Source organism: Coregonus clupeaformis, unplaced genomic scaffold, assembly GCF_020615455.1.
Source record: "Coregonus clupeaformis isolate EN_2021a unplaced genomic scaffold, ASM2061545v1 scaf0274, whole genome shotgun sequence".
Lineage (NCBI taxonomy): Eukaryota > Metazoa > Chordata > Actinopteri > Salmoniformes > Salmonidae > Coregonus > Coregonus clupeaformis.
Window position 1 is genome coordinate 148,335 of NW_025533729.1, and position 15,581 is coordinate 163,915.

General features: G+C 44.6%; 1 protein-coding gene across 1 annotated transcript; it reads left to right on the top strand.

The window, feature by feature from the left end:
• The first annotated feature begins 2,887 nt into the window (after positions 1-2,887).
• Positions 2,888-14,151, top strand: LOC123484327 (ribonuclease inhibitor-like). Its single transcript, XM_045214534.1, has 3 exons — positions 2,888-3,038; positions 3,363-3,495; positions 14,047-14,151. The coding sequence occupies exons 1-3, from the start codon at positions 2,926-2,928 to the stop codon at positions 14,149-14,151; spliced, it is 351 nt and encodes a 116-aa protein (XP_045070469.1). The 5' UTR covers positions 2,888-2,925.
• The last annotated feature ends 1,430 nt before the right edge of the window (positions 14,152-15,581 follow it).

Sequence of the window (15,581 nt, forward strand, 5' to 3'; positions counted from 1 at the left end):
CCAGGAGTCCAATGGAGTTTCCCCAATCTCCTCAAAAGTATCTCTGCTGTTGTGAACGTCAGACTCCACTCTGTGAGGTACATCGATCTGCAGGTTGAACATGGTGAGATTGTAGACCCCTAAATTGATAGTGCAGTTTGTTTAGGCGACTTTACAGCTAACTAGCTACTTCACATGCTGATATTGTCTCTGGTATTAATGTGTGTAGCTACGTTTGCTTGCTTGCTTGCTTGCTTGCTTGCTAGCCAGCCTGCCAGCCCATAGAGAGAGCATTGTATTGTGGATTTTGTAGTCGACCTGAGCTGCGACAGATACCCAAAACGATTTTTACATGTTTCTACCAACCTTATTATAACGGCTAAATGAAACATTTGATCACAAAAAAATATTGTTCTCACATATTAGTAATATTATTAGTAGTGTTATTTAACAATGTAAATTATAGGAATGGGTGGATTTCTCCTTTCATAAGGCAATGCATCCCAGTGCTGAGGCGCCACTATAGCCGGCCATGACCGGGCCCATAGGGCGGAGCACAATTGGCCCAGTGCCGTCCAGGGGAGGGTTTGACCAAGGGGCTTCCCTTGTCTCGCCACGCTCTAGCCCGGGCGCCTGCAAGCTGACTTCAGTTGTCAGTCGAAAGTGGTTTCCTCCGACACATTGGTGTGGCTGACATCAAGCTTTGATGTTTTCAATCAGCTGTGTAGTTCTAGGACAAAAACCACAACGTGCACCCGGGGGGCAGGACCAAGTTTGGGAAACACTGGGCTATAGCAGTTATTTATTCAGACCTATAACTGTTCAATCTTCGTGAAAAGAAGTGAAAGACGTCTGCATCTTATTATAGGCCTGTATTATTCAGCATGTCATTACAATGATGAAGATAAGGACAACGAAACCTATTTAATTTAACTGTTTTAAAGCCAGGAAGGAATGAAGCACCAATAGAGAGAGAAGGAGGAGGTAGGCTAATAATATTAAGGGAAATATTATGAAAGGTGTATTTATACATTATACATGTGAAGTAGGCCCTATTATTAAAATCTAATTCGCTAGCTTATGTCCTGCGAAAGCATGCATGTTCTCTCCCAGCTTCATGGTTTGAACAATGTGTGTAATTCCAGTCCATATAATACAGTATAATACCATACAGTACAGTCCACACTCAAAAAGATTAGCCTACTGGAGCTTGTTTCATTGATTTACCTAAAAGAGCATAGCTACATCAATGGGCTTTTATGTTTTTCTGTCGTGCCTAAATTAAGGGAAAAATCCACCCAAAACCACAAATTCCTATAATTTACAGCGTTAAATAACACTAATATGTGAGAACAATGTTTTTTGTGAACAAATATTACATTTCTGTGTTATAGTAAGGTTGGTAGCAACGTGAAAATTGTTGTGGAAATCTGTTGCAGTTAAAGTTGACTACAACATCCGCAATGCTCTCTCTATGGGCTGGTTGGGTAGCTAGCTAGCATTAGATGTAAAACATAGTAATATTTTAGTAATATATATATATATAACAATTATTTGATAAAATATTGAATTTGGCCTTTACTACTAAAGCCCATATAAACTCATTGAATAACACATTCAGAAATGGCAAAAAAATACATCATAAGGAATAAAGTTTTGAAGTGTCTGTCCTGTATCTAGGAGACATAAGACAGATCAGGATTCTTTTTTCTTTTTTTTTACCCATATAACCCCATATTTATGAGGCACAAAACTACCTCCATACTTCTATTTGTTTGTATGGGATAGCTTCAGACGAGTCCTGTAGCACTTGTGTGGGTTGTAGAGCAAAACGGAGAACACTACCATGTTCATGAGAGTCTCTCCTTTTCATAGTGGGATCATACAGATGCTACAGACATTTTCCTGAGAAGACCAATTTTCGGGATGTCTCATGGTCTGACAAACTCCGCTGTAGATCCGCCACTTTCCACCGCAGATGTGGAAGGCCAACATAGGCGGATGCGGTGGATTGAGACGATATCTCCAGCTTAAACTGACTGATTTTGTTGGGGATTTTTTTATGTTACTTAGGTTGACGCACTGGTGCGTCGATATAATTTTAAGGGTTAATGGCAAGCCCTGAATAAGGTAAAAACTTTTTTTAAAGTCTCATGCAATGTAGGCCTGCATTGAACACCACATATAGGATTTGCTCCATTGGTTTGGTTGGTAGGCCTACATTATACTCAAATAGCCACAACAGCCTATTGGCTACTGTCTACAACTGTAAGGGTACAGCCTATTGGCTACTGTCTACAACTGTCAGGGTACATCCTATTGGCTACTGTCTACAACTGTCAGGGTACAGCCTATTGGTTACTGTCTACAACTGTAAGGGTACAGCCTATTGGCTACTGTCTACAACTGTAAGGGTACAGCCTATTGGCTACTGTCTACAACTGTAAGGGTACAGCCTATTGGCTACTGTCTACAACTGTCAGGGTACAGCCTATTGGTTACTGTCTACAACTGTAAGGGTACAGCCTATTGGCTACTGTCTACAACTGTAAGGGTACAGCCTATTGGCTACTGTCTACAACTGTAAGGGTACAGCCTATTGGCTACTGTCTACAACTGTAAGGGTACAGCCTATTGGCTACTGTCTACAACTGTCAGGGTACAGCCTATTGGCTACTGTCTACAACTGTCAGGGTACAGCCTATTGGCTACTGTCTACAACTGTCAGGGTACAGCCTATTGGCTACTGTCTACAACTGTAAGGGTACAGCCTATCAGCATCAGTGTTTACTGTAAACGTGCGCCGGAAGTTGCTCAGAATTCTCACAACGTTCAAGTTTCCGCTCACAAGAGCAGAAATTTGCTCAGTGCCCCAAAACATTTAGAGGGAACATTGGTGGATGATCCAAAAACCTCACACTTTCTCAGTGTTCAGCACTGGCCTACATGCTACAGATATCAGAGGAGGTTCTGGATGTGTTTGACCTGAAGGTATACAAGACATCAGAGGAGGGTCGTAGGAGACTGCTCCCAGCTGTGAGAGGCTACAGGAAAGCTCTGTAAGTATTCATGGAAATACCCCACACCAAAATACATTGTAGTTACAGCAGCATTTTTATTGGCTGACTGGCTCTGTAAGTACTCATGTGACTATCCCTCAGACCAAACTTTACTGTAGGTAAGAACAACAATATTTTCATTGGCTGACTAAACTTTCTATCAGCTGAAAAGTCTTAAACAAACTGTAATACAAAAAGTTGTAGCATTGAGACATCTATACACAGTGTTCACATTATTAGTGCAGGGGTAACAGTGTAAGCAGGAAAAGCTAAATGTAACATTTTAATACAACCTGTCCCTCATGGTATTTACTCTGTTGACAGACTCACTGGCTGTGAACTCACAGACACATCCTGTGAACCGTTGGCCTCAGCTCTCAGTTCAAACCCCTCACACCTGAGAGAGCTGGATCTGAGTAACAATGACCTGAAGGATTCAGGAGTGAAGCTGCTCTCTGCTGGACTGGGGAATCCCCACTGTAAACTGGAGACTCTGAGGTCAGTATTCCTGTAGTTGGTCAACAAGTGATAACTGTTCACCAGATCCACATGTGTTTACCAGGCACACATAGTCCACACCATATGTGTTTGGACAGTGAAGTTTACCGTTTTAAATTTGGTGCTGTGCTCCATCATTTTGGATTTGAAATTGTTTCATATTAGGCAACAGTACAGAATGTCACTTTTTATTTGAGGGTATTCATACATCCCTGTTTTACTGTTTAGATATGAAAGCACTTAATGTATCTAGTTCTCCCATTTGAAAAAGTCATAAATATTTGGACAAATTAATTTAGTTGAGTATTTGGTCCAATATTCTTTGCCTGCTGTTATTGGTAATGGTGAGAGGTTAGCATGTTTTGTTGTAGCCTCTGTAACTTTCTCACTCATTATTATTCATGATTCATTCATGATTTTTGCCCACTGACAAAGACATGATCAGTCCATAATTTTAATGATATGTTTATTTGAACAGTGAGAGACAGAATAACTCAAAAACTTAATGACTTGGAGAAGTTCTGCAAAGAGGAGTGGGACAAAATCCCTCCTGAGATGTGTGCAAACCTGGTGGCCAACTACAAGAAACGTCTGACCTCTGATTGCCAACAAGGGTTTTGCCACCAAGTACTAAGTCATGTTTTGCAGAGGGGTCAAAAATGTTATAAATTGATTTGCATTTTAATGAGGGAAATAAGTATTTGACCCTCTGCAAAACATGACTTAGTACTGGTGGCAAAACCCTTTTGATGTGGTTTCTCAATAATAATGCTAAGTTTGCTGTGAGATCAAGGAGTCCGCTTACACTGTACTTTGATTATAAAGGTTTATTCATATCACAAGATTTCAGCGTAAATTGACAGACATCTGCAGGCATCTAGAGAACAACGACCCAAAATAATATGTTGTTCTGACCTCCTTTGTTCCAACCAAGTATTTATAATCTTCACCATGATATGGGTGGTTTTCCCTACAGACCAATCCCATGACTCCACACAACAGACTTCCTCTGTTTTATGGGGTGCCCCTATAAAACTGCTCCCCAGATGCTTCCCTAAGCTGAATCAACATCCTCCCAGATACCATTTGCAAACGTTAGCAAAGTCATACATTCCTTAGACACCACATATTTCCCCCCTTCGAGACGAATTAAGTCTCGAAAACAAAAAGAATAGGATTATGACAAATAACAATTAATCTTATTGAGTAACTTTAACAATAAACCAAATTTTATGGAGAGTAAACACCTTTTCTATGGAGTGTAAATACATTGCTATGAAATATGAACAAATCTCTATGGAGTGTGAGAGCGAAAAACCTGTCTGGCAGCTTTCTTTCCAAATATCCCTCAATCAATCAAGACACTCAAATTCTCTCACGGCCCCTCTGCCCCAGGCAACCACTTAAGTACTCCAGATCAATTCATAAATCTTTATCAATGCATTTTAAACTATGATGCAATTTGAATACACATTAAAGCCTCAGCAAACAAAATACAATCAAAAATGTCCACATCAGGCTGGTCGACTCATCGGACCCTCCTGTGGATTCTCTCTATCCCTCCCTAGACCCAATATCCCTAAGCATCCACGAAATAAACAAAAACATCTGAGATCCCCACATGTACCCAATAACAGCAAATATCATTCTTCAAAAATTTATACAGAAAGAATATGACACAAATTATGTATTACACATGCAAATATGTCTATAGATCATTGCAGACACTGGAATGTAGTCCACTACACTTCATCTCCTCAGCAGTGTCGACTTCCAATGCAACGTCGATGATGGAATCTGAACCTTTCCACACCTTCCTTGTTCCACTTCCTCCAGTCCCTTCATATTGTCCATTTTTGAGTATTTGAATCCCCTCTACACATTCCCCCATATGCTTTTGGAAGAAAATAAAATACCAAACAGTATCTTTTGCAAAACAACACATTCAAATTAAAACATCAATATCAACTAAAAATGATACATAAAATTATATATAAAATGAATCACATTCTATTTCCCCCCTTTGATTCATCACAAAATACTAAAATCACACTAACATTTAAAAACATTTTAAAAAATGATCGGATAATCAAAATGGATATCTATCCATCAATACTTCATCCAGTCCCACTTGTTCATCTTCATCTAGATCAGTAACAGTTAACAACGGCATCTGAGTGTTTTCTCCAGGCATCACAACTCCAACCCATTGTCACGATCGTCGAAGGAAGAGGACCAAGGTGCAGCGTGAAATGCGAACATACTTATTTTATTAAGTATCACACGATAAACAAAACAACAAACGATAACGTGACATCCTAGGTCTAAACACAACCAACACGGAACAAGATTCCACAACTACTGTGGGAAAACAGCCTGTCTAAATGTGGTTCCCAATCAGAGACAACCAGCAACAGCTGACACTCGTTGCCTCTGATTGAGAACCACTCTGGCCAACATAGAAATAGAACAACTAGAATCTACAACACAGAACACAAAAACATAGAATCTACACACCCTGGCTCAACATATAGAGTCCCCAGAGCCAGGGTGTGACACCCATCTCAATATCATAGCCTTCGCAAAAGTCAATAACAAAGTACAATGGGATCAAAGTATAACAATCATCCCCCGTCAAATTCATAGCCAAACATAAGCCACCTTGTTTTGCTAAAATATAGTCAAGAGCCATGTCATGTTTCAACAGCGTCAGTCTGTGACTTCTTTGAGTATTCGACAGAAGGTTAAACCCTCTTATCGTTTCATTTGCAAAACCCTGCAAAGTATAGGTAATATTATCAATGTGTTCTGCCAAAAATTTTACACCATACCATGGAAAAGTCACAGTCCCCACTTCTCTCCTAGACTTATCCTCCAATGGTAGGCTTCCAGACTTTGAAATTCCGCCATGTCCCTTTTCACCCTATTTCCAAACCTAGACTCAGATTTATCTGTGTCCGGTGCTTCCCCTATTTTAATGGTAAAAACCTCATATGGAAGCTTCAACGTCGACATGTAACAACATCATGTCCATCCATAGGGTAAGAATATATACTTCTCACCACAAACCCCAGATGTTTCTCTAAAATTCCCAATAATCATATTACCATGCAAAAACTTCTCTCACCCTCAAAGTCTTGCTCTTCTTACTAACTGGAACATAAAAAGTTACATTATATTTCTCATTACTAACCTTATGTTCATGCTTACCCAAAGTCATCATCTCCTTTCCATCATATGTTTTATTAGAACAAACACAGCTTTTATCCCTCACTGGTTTCACCTCCAATGCTTCAGGAATCGCTTTTAACTGATTTTCCTTCCCATCTAACAAATTCACATAGGGTAATTCATTTAACCAAGAACACTTAAACCTAGGCCTAAACTAATGTTTCCAGAACTACATTATTTTATCTCTTAATGATTGTTGCTGATACAACATCCCTTATAAAGCATAAGATTGACACATACTTGATAGAGGTTTAGCTACCTTCTCTAAGATTCAACCCCATGTTCCTTGTGCTGGAATTCTCAACTGGCATGGACCCTCAAGATTCCTCACTGATCTTACAGAATGAATATGAGTAATGAGAATGAACTGTTGGAACCAAAGATTCCGAACCAAAGATTCCTACCTGCCCATCCATCTTTAATTTGCAAAACAGAAAAATCAAATCCATATGCCTTCCATTTAGTTTCTCTCTTCCCTAACAAGCAGTATTGATCAGATATATCTTCTTGTCTTCCATTAAAATCAAACAACTCATCCTGTACCTCTATGATAGTATTCTCCCTAAAATTGGTGCTGGAGCGATTGGCTCCCTTGTAATCAAATGTGATATATTTATAGCTTTAATAACTGTCAATGTTGAAAGAGTTGAATTGCTTCTCACTGTTGTTATAATAGGCTGAAGTGTTGATGTCATTGTGGTTGATTCATCCATTCTCCCTAAAGCTTTTAACTCTTTACTTGTATTTCCATCTATCACCACTAGTGTCACTACATTCACTCTCAGTCCTAACTCTAATCCCTCACTTTCAAACTGTTGATTATAAAAATACACTTATAATCACCTTGATCTTCCAGCTGGGAATTGTAAATATAGATACTGCAATCACCCTCAATCTTCATTCTTCTCTTATCATTCAGCTTCGCATACTTTCTCAATGCAACTGCTCCTAACAGATCTAAACTCCTTCAATATCTATCTTCCCACTGAACTCTAAATTTCCCTTCACCACTGTTCTCTCTCGTGCACTTACATGGGAGCTGATCTGACTGTCCTAGAGTTCCTTCAATTCTAGTTTTCTTAACTTTTTAGTCTGACTTTTCTCCAATTTTTCAAAAACCATTTCACTGATTTATCCACAAATTCCTTTCCCACTAATTTTAGGATATATACTTCCCCACCTGCTTATGACTTCTTTACACAAAAACTTGGCAAACGACTGAGCACCCTTTAGCTTAGTGTGACATCTTATGCACCTCTTGGTGTAGGAATAACAGTCACCCCCTGTAAACATCATTTTTCAGACAGATTGTCCACCTTCCTATGACATAGTCAATCTATTCAAGCAAATATGGTTCCCAAAAACCCTACTCCTTTATAATCTTTCTCCTAACCTTAGCCTTCTTTAAAGAATCTTCACTGAGATTTCCAATCCAGAATACTAAAGATGAATCCATCTCTGTCATCATCAACAATTGGTAAACCTTTTCCTTTGGCATTTCTACCAGACAGCCGTCTGGTGTACATCTTATTTTACAATTCAACTTACACAATGCATCTCTTCCCAACAATGCAATAGGTATATGTTCTGATACCAGTATGGGTATTGTAATTTTCTAATTTTCATAGCAGAGCTCCATTGGTTCCTTAAGAGGAATCAACTGTTTCATTCCTCGAATCCCTATCCTAATTAGTTGATTTTACATAGTGAGATGTGTAACCTCTTCAGGCTGAACACAGATAAAAGCAGTTCCGCTATCCATCATCACTTCCCATAGTCCGTTGTTTATTTTCACCTCAATTGTTTGATCTTTTTTCCCTAACTGGTGCTACCAGCTGACACCCCCCTTTCAGATCTTCTAGGCACCCCTATAATCCTTGCTCCTTGCCCTTATAAGGGTTCACCTGTCCTCCAGATGATCTTCACTTGCTCCTGTATCTTCCTCTGAAATTCCCTCTTGTGTTTCCTTCTGGCCCATTACACTCACAGCAAAGTCACCAACCTGTCCACAATCATAACACACTTCTTAAGATTGCTGGAAGTATGGCTTAAATCTTCCTCCTCTTCCTCTTCCTAAGCCTTCTCGCCCTCTTCCTCTCCAATTCTGTGTCTGTCCAGAAACTGTCTATGGATATGAAACAACTTGTACCACTAGTTGTGGCTGGTACAATTGCATTTGGCCTTTTTCAGTTGAAGCTATGGCAGTGATTGTTGATTTGGTGCACACTGATTCTTCATAACCAAAGCTTGTTTCTTCTCCTTCTTATTCTCCCCCCAGTTGTATTTCTTCAAGTTTTCTGAGAGTTTCTTGGTCCTGTTCTTTCTAGTTGTTGACATATCGGTATTCTTCAAAGGCTTATATTCTAAGTTTTGTCCTCGAATGATCACTGGCATCATCTTCTTACTTGTGCTCTCTTTCCTTGGCCTCAATGTATACTTCTTCTCCAATTCTGGGGATCCTTTTCTCAGCATTTTTTTCTTCTGTATCTTCAGCTTCTTGAGTTGTTGTTCCAGTTCTCTTACTTCTTCTAAATTATTTGCCTTATCCAGGCATGATACACATCGGTCTATATCTCTTTCTATTTCGTCTGTGCTAGTCATTGTAGGATAAAATCCTCTTGAATATGAAGCACCTTTAATCTCCAAATCTTTATCGCTGTCTTCATCTTTGTGTCAGGAATCTGATGTGGATGTGGTGTGGGAATCAAGTGCAGGACACAGAAGCTTCGTCTAACCAGACTTTACTGACGACAACAAAATAACAAAACGGGCCTAAACAAACCCACGATACGCAACAGTGCGTAAAACACCCAAAATACCGACTGCGCACGAAACAACAGTGCGACGGTTATAAACTAGCGAAAGGCAAAATGAACAGCACCACAAGACAGGCGGAACAATACACACAACACATGACTAACAAATGGAAAACTTATAGGGTACATAATTAACCCTAACAGGGAACAGGTGTACAAAGAAGACAAAACCAAAAAACATCGAAAACATACAACGGTGGCAGCTAGTACTCGGGACGATGACCGCCGAAGCCTGCCCGAGCAAGGAGAAGGAGCAGCCTCGGCCGAAACCGTGACAGTACCCCCCTTGGACGCGCGGCTCCAGCCGGTAAGCGTCGACCCCGGCCTCGGGACGCACCAGGAGGACGCGGAGTAGGGCGCGTGGGGTGACCACGGTGGAACTCTGTCAGGAGAGACGGGTCTAGGATGTCCCTCCTCGGCACCCAGCACCGTTCCTCCGGGCCGTACCCCTCCCACTCCAAGAGATATTGGAAACCCCCCATCCGACGTCTCGAGTCCAAGATGGACCGAACTGTGTACGCCGGAGCCCCCTCGATGTCCAGTGGGGTCGGAGGAGTCTCTCCTATCTCACCTTCCTGGAGTGGACCAGCTACCACCGGCCTGAGAAGAGACACATGGAACGAGGGGTTAATGCGATATTCATTAGGCAGTTGTAACCTGTAACACACCTCGTTCAATCTCCTCAGGACTTTAAAAGGCCCCACAAACCGCCGACCCAGCTTCCGGCAGGATAGGCGGAGGGGTAGGTTTCTGGTCAAGACTCAGACTCGATCTCCAGGTGCATACACTGGCCCCTCACTGCGGTGGAGATCGGCGCTCGCCTTTTGTCGACGGATGGCCCGCTGCAGATGGACGTGTGCAGCGTTCCACGTCTTCTCCGAGCGCCGTACCCACTCATCCACCGCAGGGGCCTCGATCTGGCTCTGATGCCATGGTGCCAGAACCGGCTGGTACCCTAACACACATTGGAAAGGGGTTAGGTTGGTGGAGGAGTGGCGGAGAGAGTTCTGGGCCATCTCTGCCCAGGGAATATACCTCGCCCACTCCTCCGGCCGGCCCTGGCAATACGACCTCAGAAACCTACCCACATCCTGGTTCACTCGTTCTACCTGCCCATTGCTCTCCGGGTGGTACCCCGAGGTAAGGCTCACCGAGACCCCCCAAGCGCTCCATGAACGCTCTCCAGACTCGGGAGGTGAACTGGGGACCTCGATCAGACACTATATCCTCGGGTACCCCCGTAATGCCGGAAGACGTGGGTGAATAGTGCCTCAGCGGTCTGTAGGGCAGTAGGAAGACCCGGCATTGGGAGGAGACGACAGGCCTTAGAGAACCGATCCACAACGACCAGTATGGTGGTATTCCCCCTGAGAGGGGGGAAGGTCTGTAACAAAATCCACTGAGAGGTGAGACCAGGGTCGTTGTGGAACGGGCAGGGGTTGTAACTTCCCCCTGGGAAGGTGTCTGGGCGCCTTACACTGGGCGCACACCGAGCAGGAGGAGACATAAACCCTCACATCCCTGGCTTACGTTGGCCACCAGTACTTAGCACTAAGGCAGTGCACTGTCCGGCCAATACCTCGATGTCCAGAGGAGGGTGACGTGTGAGCCCAATAAATAAGTCGATCCCGAACCTCGAGCGGAACGTGACGTCCGACCCACAGGACACTGTGGAGGGCTAGGGTCGGTACGCAACGCCGTTCGATTTCAGCATCGACCTCCCACACTACCGGTGCCACCAGACAAGACTCCGGTAGTATGGGAGTGGGCTCAACGGACCTCTCCTCTGTGTCATACCACCGGGACAGGGCGTCTGCCTTACCGTTCTGGGACCCAGGGATGTATGTGATTTTAAATACGAACCGGGCTAGAAACATGTTCCCCGAGCCTGGCGAGGGTTCAGTCTCCTAGCTGCCCGGATGTACTCCAGGTTACGGTGGTCAGTCAAAATGAGGAAAGGGTGTTGAGCCCCCTCAAGCCAATGCCTCCACACCTTTAGGGCCTGTACCACGGCTAACAGCTCCCTGTCCCCTACGTCATAATTTCGCTCCGCCGGGCTGAGCTTTTTGGAGTAAAAAGCACAGGGGCGGAGTTTGGGTGGCGTGCCGGACCGTTGAGATAGCACGGCCCCTATACCGGCCTCAGACGCGTCCACCTCTACCTGAAATGGTAAGCGGGATCCGGATGCGCTAGCACCGGAGCCGAAGTAAACAGGCCCTTCAGTCTCCGAAAAGCCCTGTCCGCCTCAGCTGACCACTGCAAGCGCACCGGACCCCCTTCAGAAGAGAGACGGTATGGGAGCTGCCACCCGTCCAAAACCCCGGATAAACCTCCGGTAGTAATTCGCAAAACCCAAGAACTGCTGCACCTCTTTAACAGTGGTTGGGGTTTGCCAATTACGCATGGCTGACACACGGTCCACCTCCATCTTCACCCCTGACGCGGACAACCGATAACCCAAAAAAGGAGACCGACTCCTGGAAAAACAGACATTTCTCTGCCTTGACATACAGGTCGTGCTCCAACAGCATCCTCAACACTCGGCGCACCAGGGCTACATGCTCGGCTCGGGTAGAAGAGCACACCAGAATGTCATCAATGTACACGACCACACCTTGCCCCTGCATGTCCCGGAAGATCTCATCCACGAAGGATTGGAAGACTGAGGAGCATTCATCAACCCGTATGGCATGACGAGATACTCGTAATGACCCGAGGTGGTACTAAATGCTGTCTTCCATTCATCGCCCCCCCTAATGCGCACCAAGTTATATGCGCTCCTGAGATCCAGTTTTGTGAAGAAACGGGCCCCGTGCAAAGACTCCGTCACAGTCGCAATCAGAGGGAGTGGATAACTGTACTTCACAGTGATCTGATTGAGACTACGGTAATCTATGCACGGGCGCAACCCTCCATCCTTTTTCTTCACAAAAAAGAAGCTCGAGGACACAGGAGAAGTGGAGGGCCGTATGTATCCTTGTCTTAGAGATTCGGCTATGTAAGTCTCCATAGCCCGCTTCTCCTCTTGGGACAGAGGATACACATGGCTCCGCGGAAGCGCTGCACCTGCCTGGAGGTCTACTCGCACAATCCCCCTGTCTATGAGGAGGCAAACGCGTCGCCCTCGATTTACTGAATACCAGTGCCAAATCCTCATACTCAGGGGGAATGCGCAGTGCGGGCACCTGGTTTGGACTCTCCACCGAGGTCGCCCCCACGGAAACACCCAAACATCGCCCCTCACACTGGGCAGACCACTCCTTAAGAGCCCTCTGTTGCCACGAAATGGAAGGATTATGGGTACTCAACCAGGGAATTCCCAGCACCACCGGATACACAGGAGAGTTGATCAGATATAGCTGGATAGTTTCCTCATGACCCCCCTGCGTACACATCCTAAGTGGCGCTGTGACCTCCCTGATCAACCCCGATCCCAACGGACGGCTATCTAGTGCATGAACGGGAAATGGGATGTCAACAGGAAGGAGGGGAATTCCTAAGTCTACACAAAATTTTCGATCAACAAAATTCCCAGCTGCGCCTGAATCTACTAGCGCCTTATGCTGGGAATGAGGTGCCACCTGTGGAAAACAAACAGGTATACAGAAGTGCACAACAGAGAGCTCTGGGTAAGTGGGACGCCTACTCACCTGGGAGGACTCCCCAGTGCGTGGCCTGCCGTCTTCTCCCCCAGGAGACCCTCCCCAGCACCTAGCCGCGGTGTGTCCTCCACGACCACAGTAGGTACAGGGGTTGGTTCCCCTGGGGCTCCTTCTCCTCTCCTCTCTAGCGCCAGCACCCCCGAGCTCCATAGGGCTCGGCTCGGGGGTGCTGGAGGATGGAATGGACGAACCCCACTCGGAACGTCCGCGGTTAGCCAGCAGGGTGTCCAGCCGGATGGATATGTCCACAAACTGGTCGAACGTGAGGTTGGTATCCCTGCAGGCCAGCTCACGACGGACGTGCTCCCGTAGGCTGCACCGAAAGTGGTTGATGAGGGCCCGCTCATTCCACCCTGCATCCGCCGCTAGAGTCCGGAATTCCAAGGAGAACTCCTGGGCGCTCCTCCTCCCCTGCCGGAGGTAGAATAGACGCTCCCCCGCCGCTTCCCCCTCAGGTGGATGGTCGAACACGGCCTTGAAGCGGCGGGAGAACTCCGCATAAGTGATCGTGGCGGCGTCTATCCTCCTCCATTCGGCGTTGGCCCACTCCAACGCCTTGCCGGTGAGACAGGAGATGAGGGCGGAAATGCTCTCGTGTCCCGAGGGCGCCGGGTGTACGGTGGCCAGGTAGAGTTCCACCTGCAGGAGGAACCCCTGACACCCGGTAGTGGTGCCATCATATGCCCTCGGGAGCGAGAGCCGAATCCCACTGGGTTCCGGAGCTTGGAGGGGCAGACTGACCGATGGTGATGGTGCGGTAGGTGGAGGTGTGGGTGCTCCTCGGTTCTCCCATCGGTGCAGAGTATTAATCACATCCTGAAGGGCAGTCCCGATACGCTGGATCCTGTCGTCCTAGTCGCGGACGTGCTCCTCCAACGACTCGGGCGCTGCTGCTGCTCCTGCTGATTCCATGGGTGGTGTGTAATTCTGTCAAGGCGTGCTGAATGTGGATGTGGTGCAGGAATCAGGCGCAGGACACAGAAGCTTAGTCCAAAGACTTTAGTAAACAAAATACAACAACGAGCCTCAAAAGAGCCCGGAGGCAAGCGATACGCACACAAGGCGTAAACAACAAAATAGAAAAACAAACGCGCACAGCTGTGCGAGAACCTCTCTAAAACAGTGGAGCAAAATAAAGCAGCTACTGCAGACAGGCGGAACAATTACACACAACACATGACTAACAAAACGAGAACTTATAGGACACATAATAAACGCTAAATGATAACAGGTGTACACAATCAGACAAAACCAAACGAACATCGAAAAACATACAACGGTGATAGCTAGTACTCCGGGGACGACGACCGCCGAAGCCTGCCCGAGCAAGGAGGAGGAGCAGCCTCGGCCGAAACCGTGACAAGTATCAAAAGTAAAAGTACAAGTATAAATCATTTCAAATTCCTTACATAAAGCAAACCAGACAATTTTCTTGTTTTTAAAATATATGTTCAGCCAGAGGCACACTCCAACACTCAGACAATTTACAAACAAAGCATGTGTGTTTAGTGAGTCTGCCAGATCAGAGGCAGTAGGGATGTTCTCTTGATAAGTATGTGAATTGGACCATTTTCTGTCCTGCTAAGCATTCAAAATGTAACGAGTACTTTTGGGTGTCAGGGAAAATGTATGGAGTAAAAAGTACATTATTTTCTTTAGGAATGTAGTGAAGTGAAAGTAAAAGTAATCAAAAATATGAATAGTAAAGTAAAGTACATATACCCAAAAACTACTTAAGTAGTACTTTAAAGTATTTTTACTTAAGTACTTTACACCACTGGTTAACGATCTTTCTTAGCTAGCTAGACTATGCACTTGCCTCTGCTATCAATACACTGTGCTAACATTAGCCTATTCTGTACCACAGAAAATAACAGTTTTAAACAGTTGTAAAAACCCACTTCTTCCAGACAGAATAGTTCCTGTAGATTCAGACGTACTCATCACCAATCTTTTGTTATGTCTGGTGGGTTTCATAACCATGTCTGTATAACAATTCAATAATGATGAGACAGGAGACAGGAATCAGTTCAACCATTTATCTGGAACATGATCATCTCAACACATACAAACCCCCATGATGCTCTGCAGCACAACCCCAATATACAACATATACAGTGGGGAGAACAAGTATTTGATACACTGCCGATTTTGCAGGTTTTCCTACTTACAAAGCATGTAGAAGTCTATAAGTTTTATCATAGGTACACTTCAACTGTGAGAGACGGAATCTAAAACAAAAATCCAGAAAATCACATTGTATGATTTTTAAGTAATGAATTTGCATTTTATTGCATGACATAAGTATTTGATCACCTACCAACCAGTAAGAATTC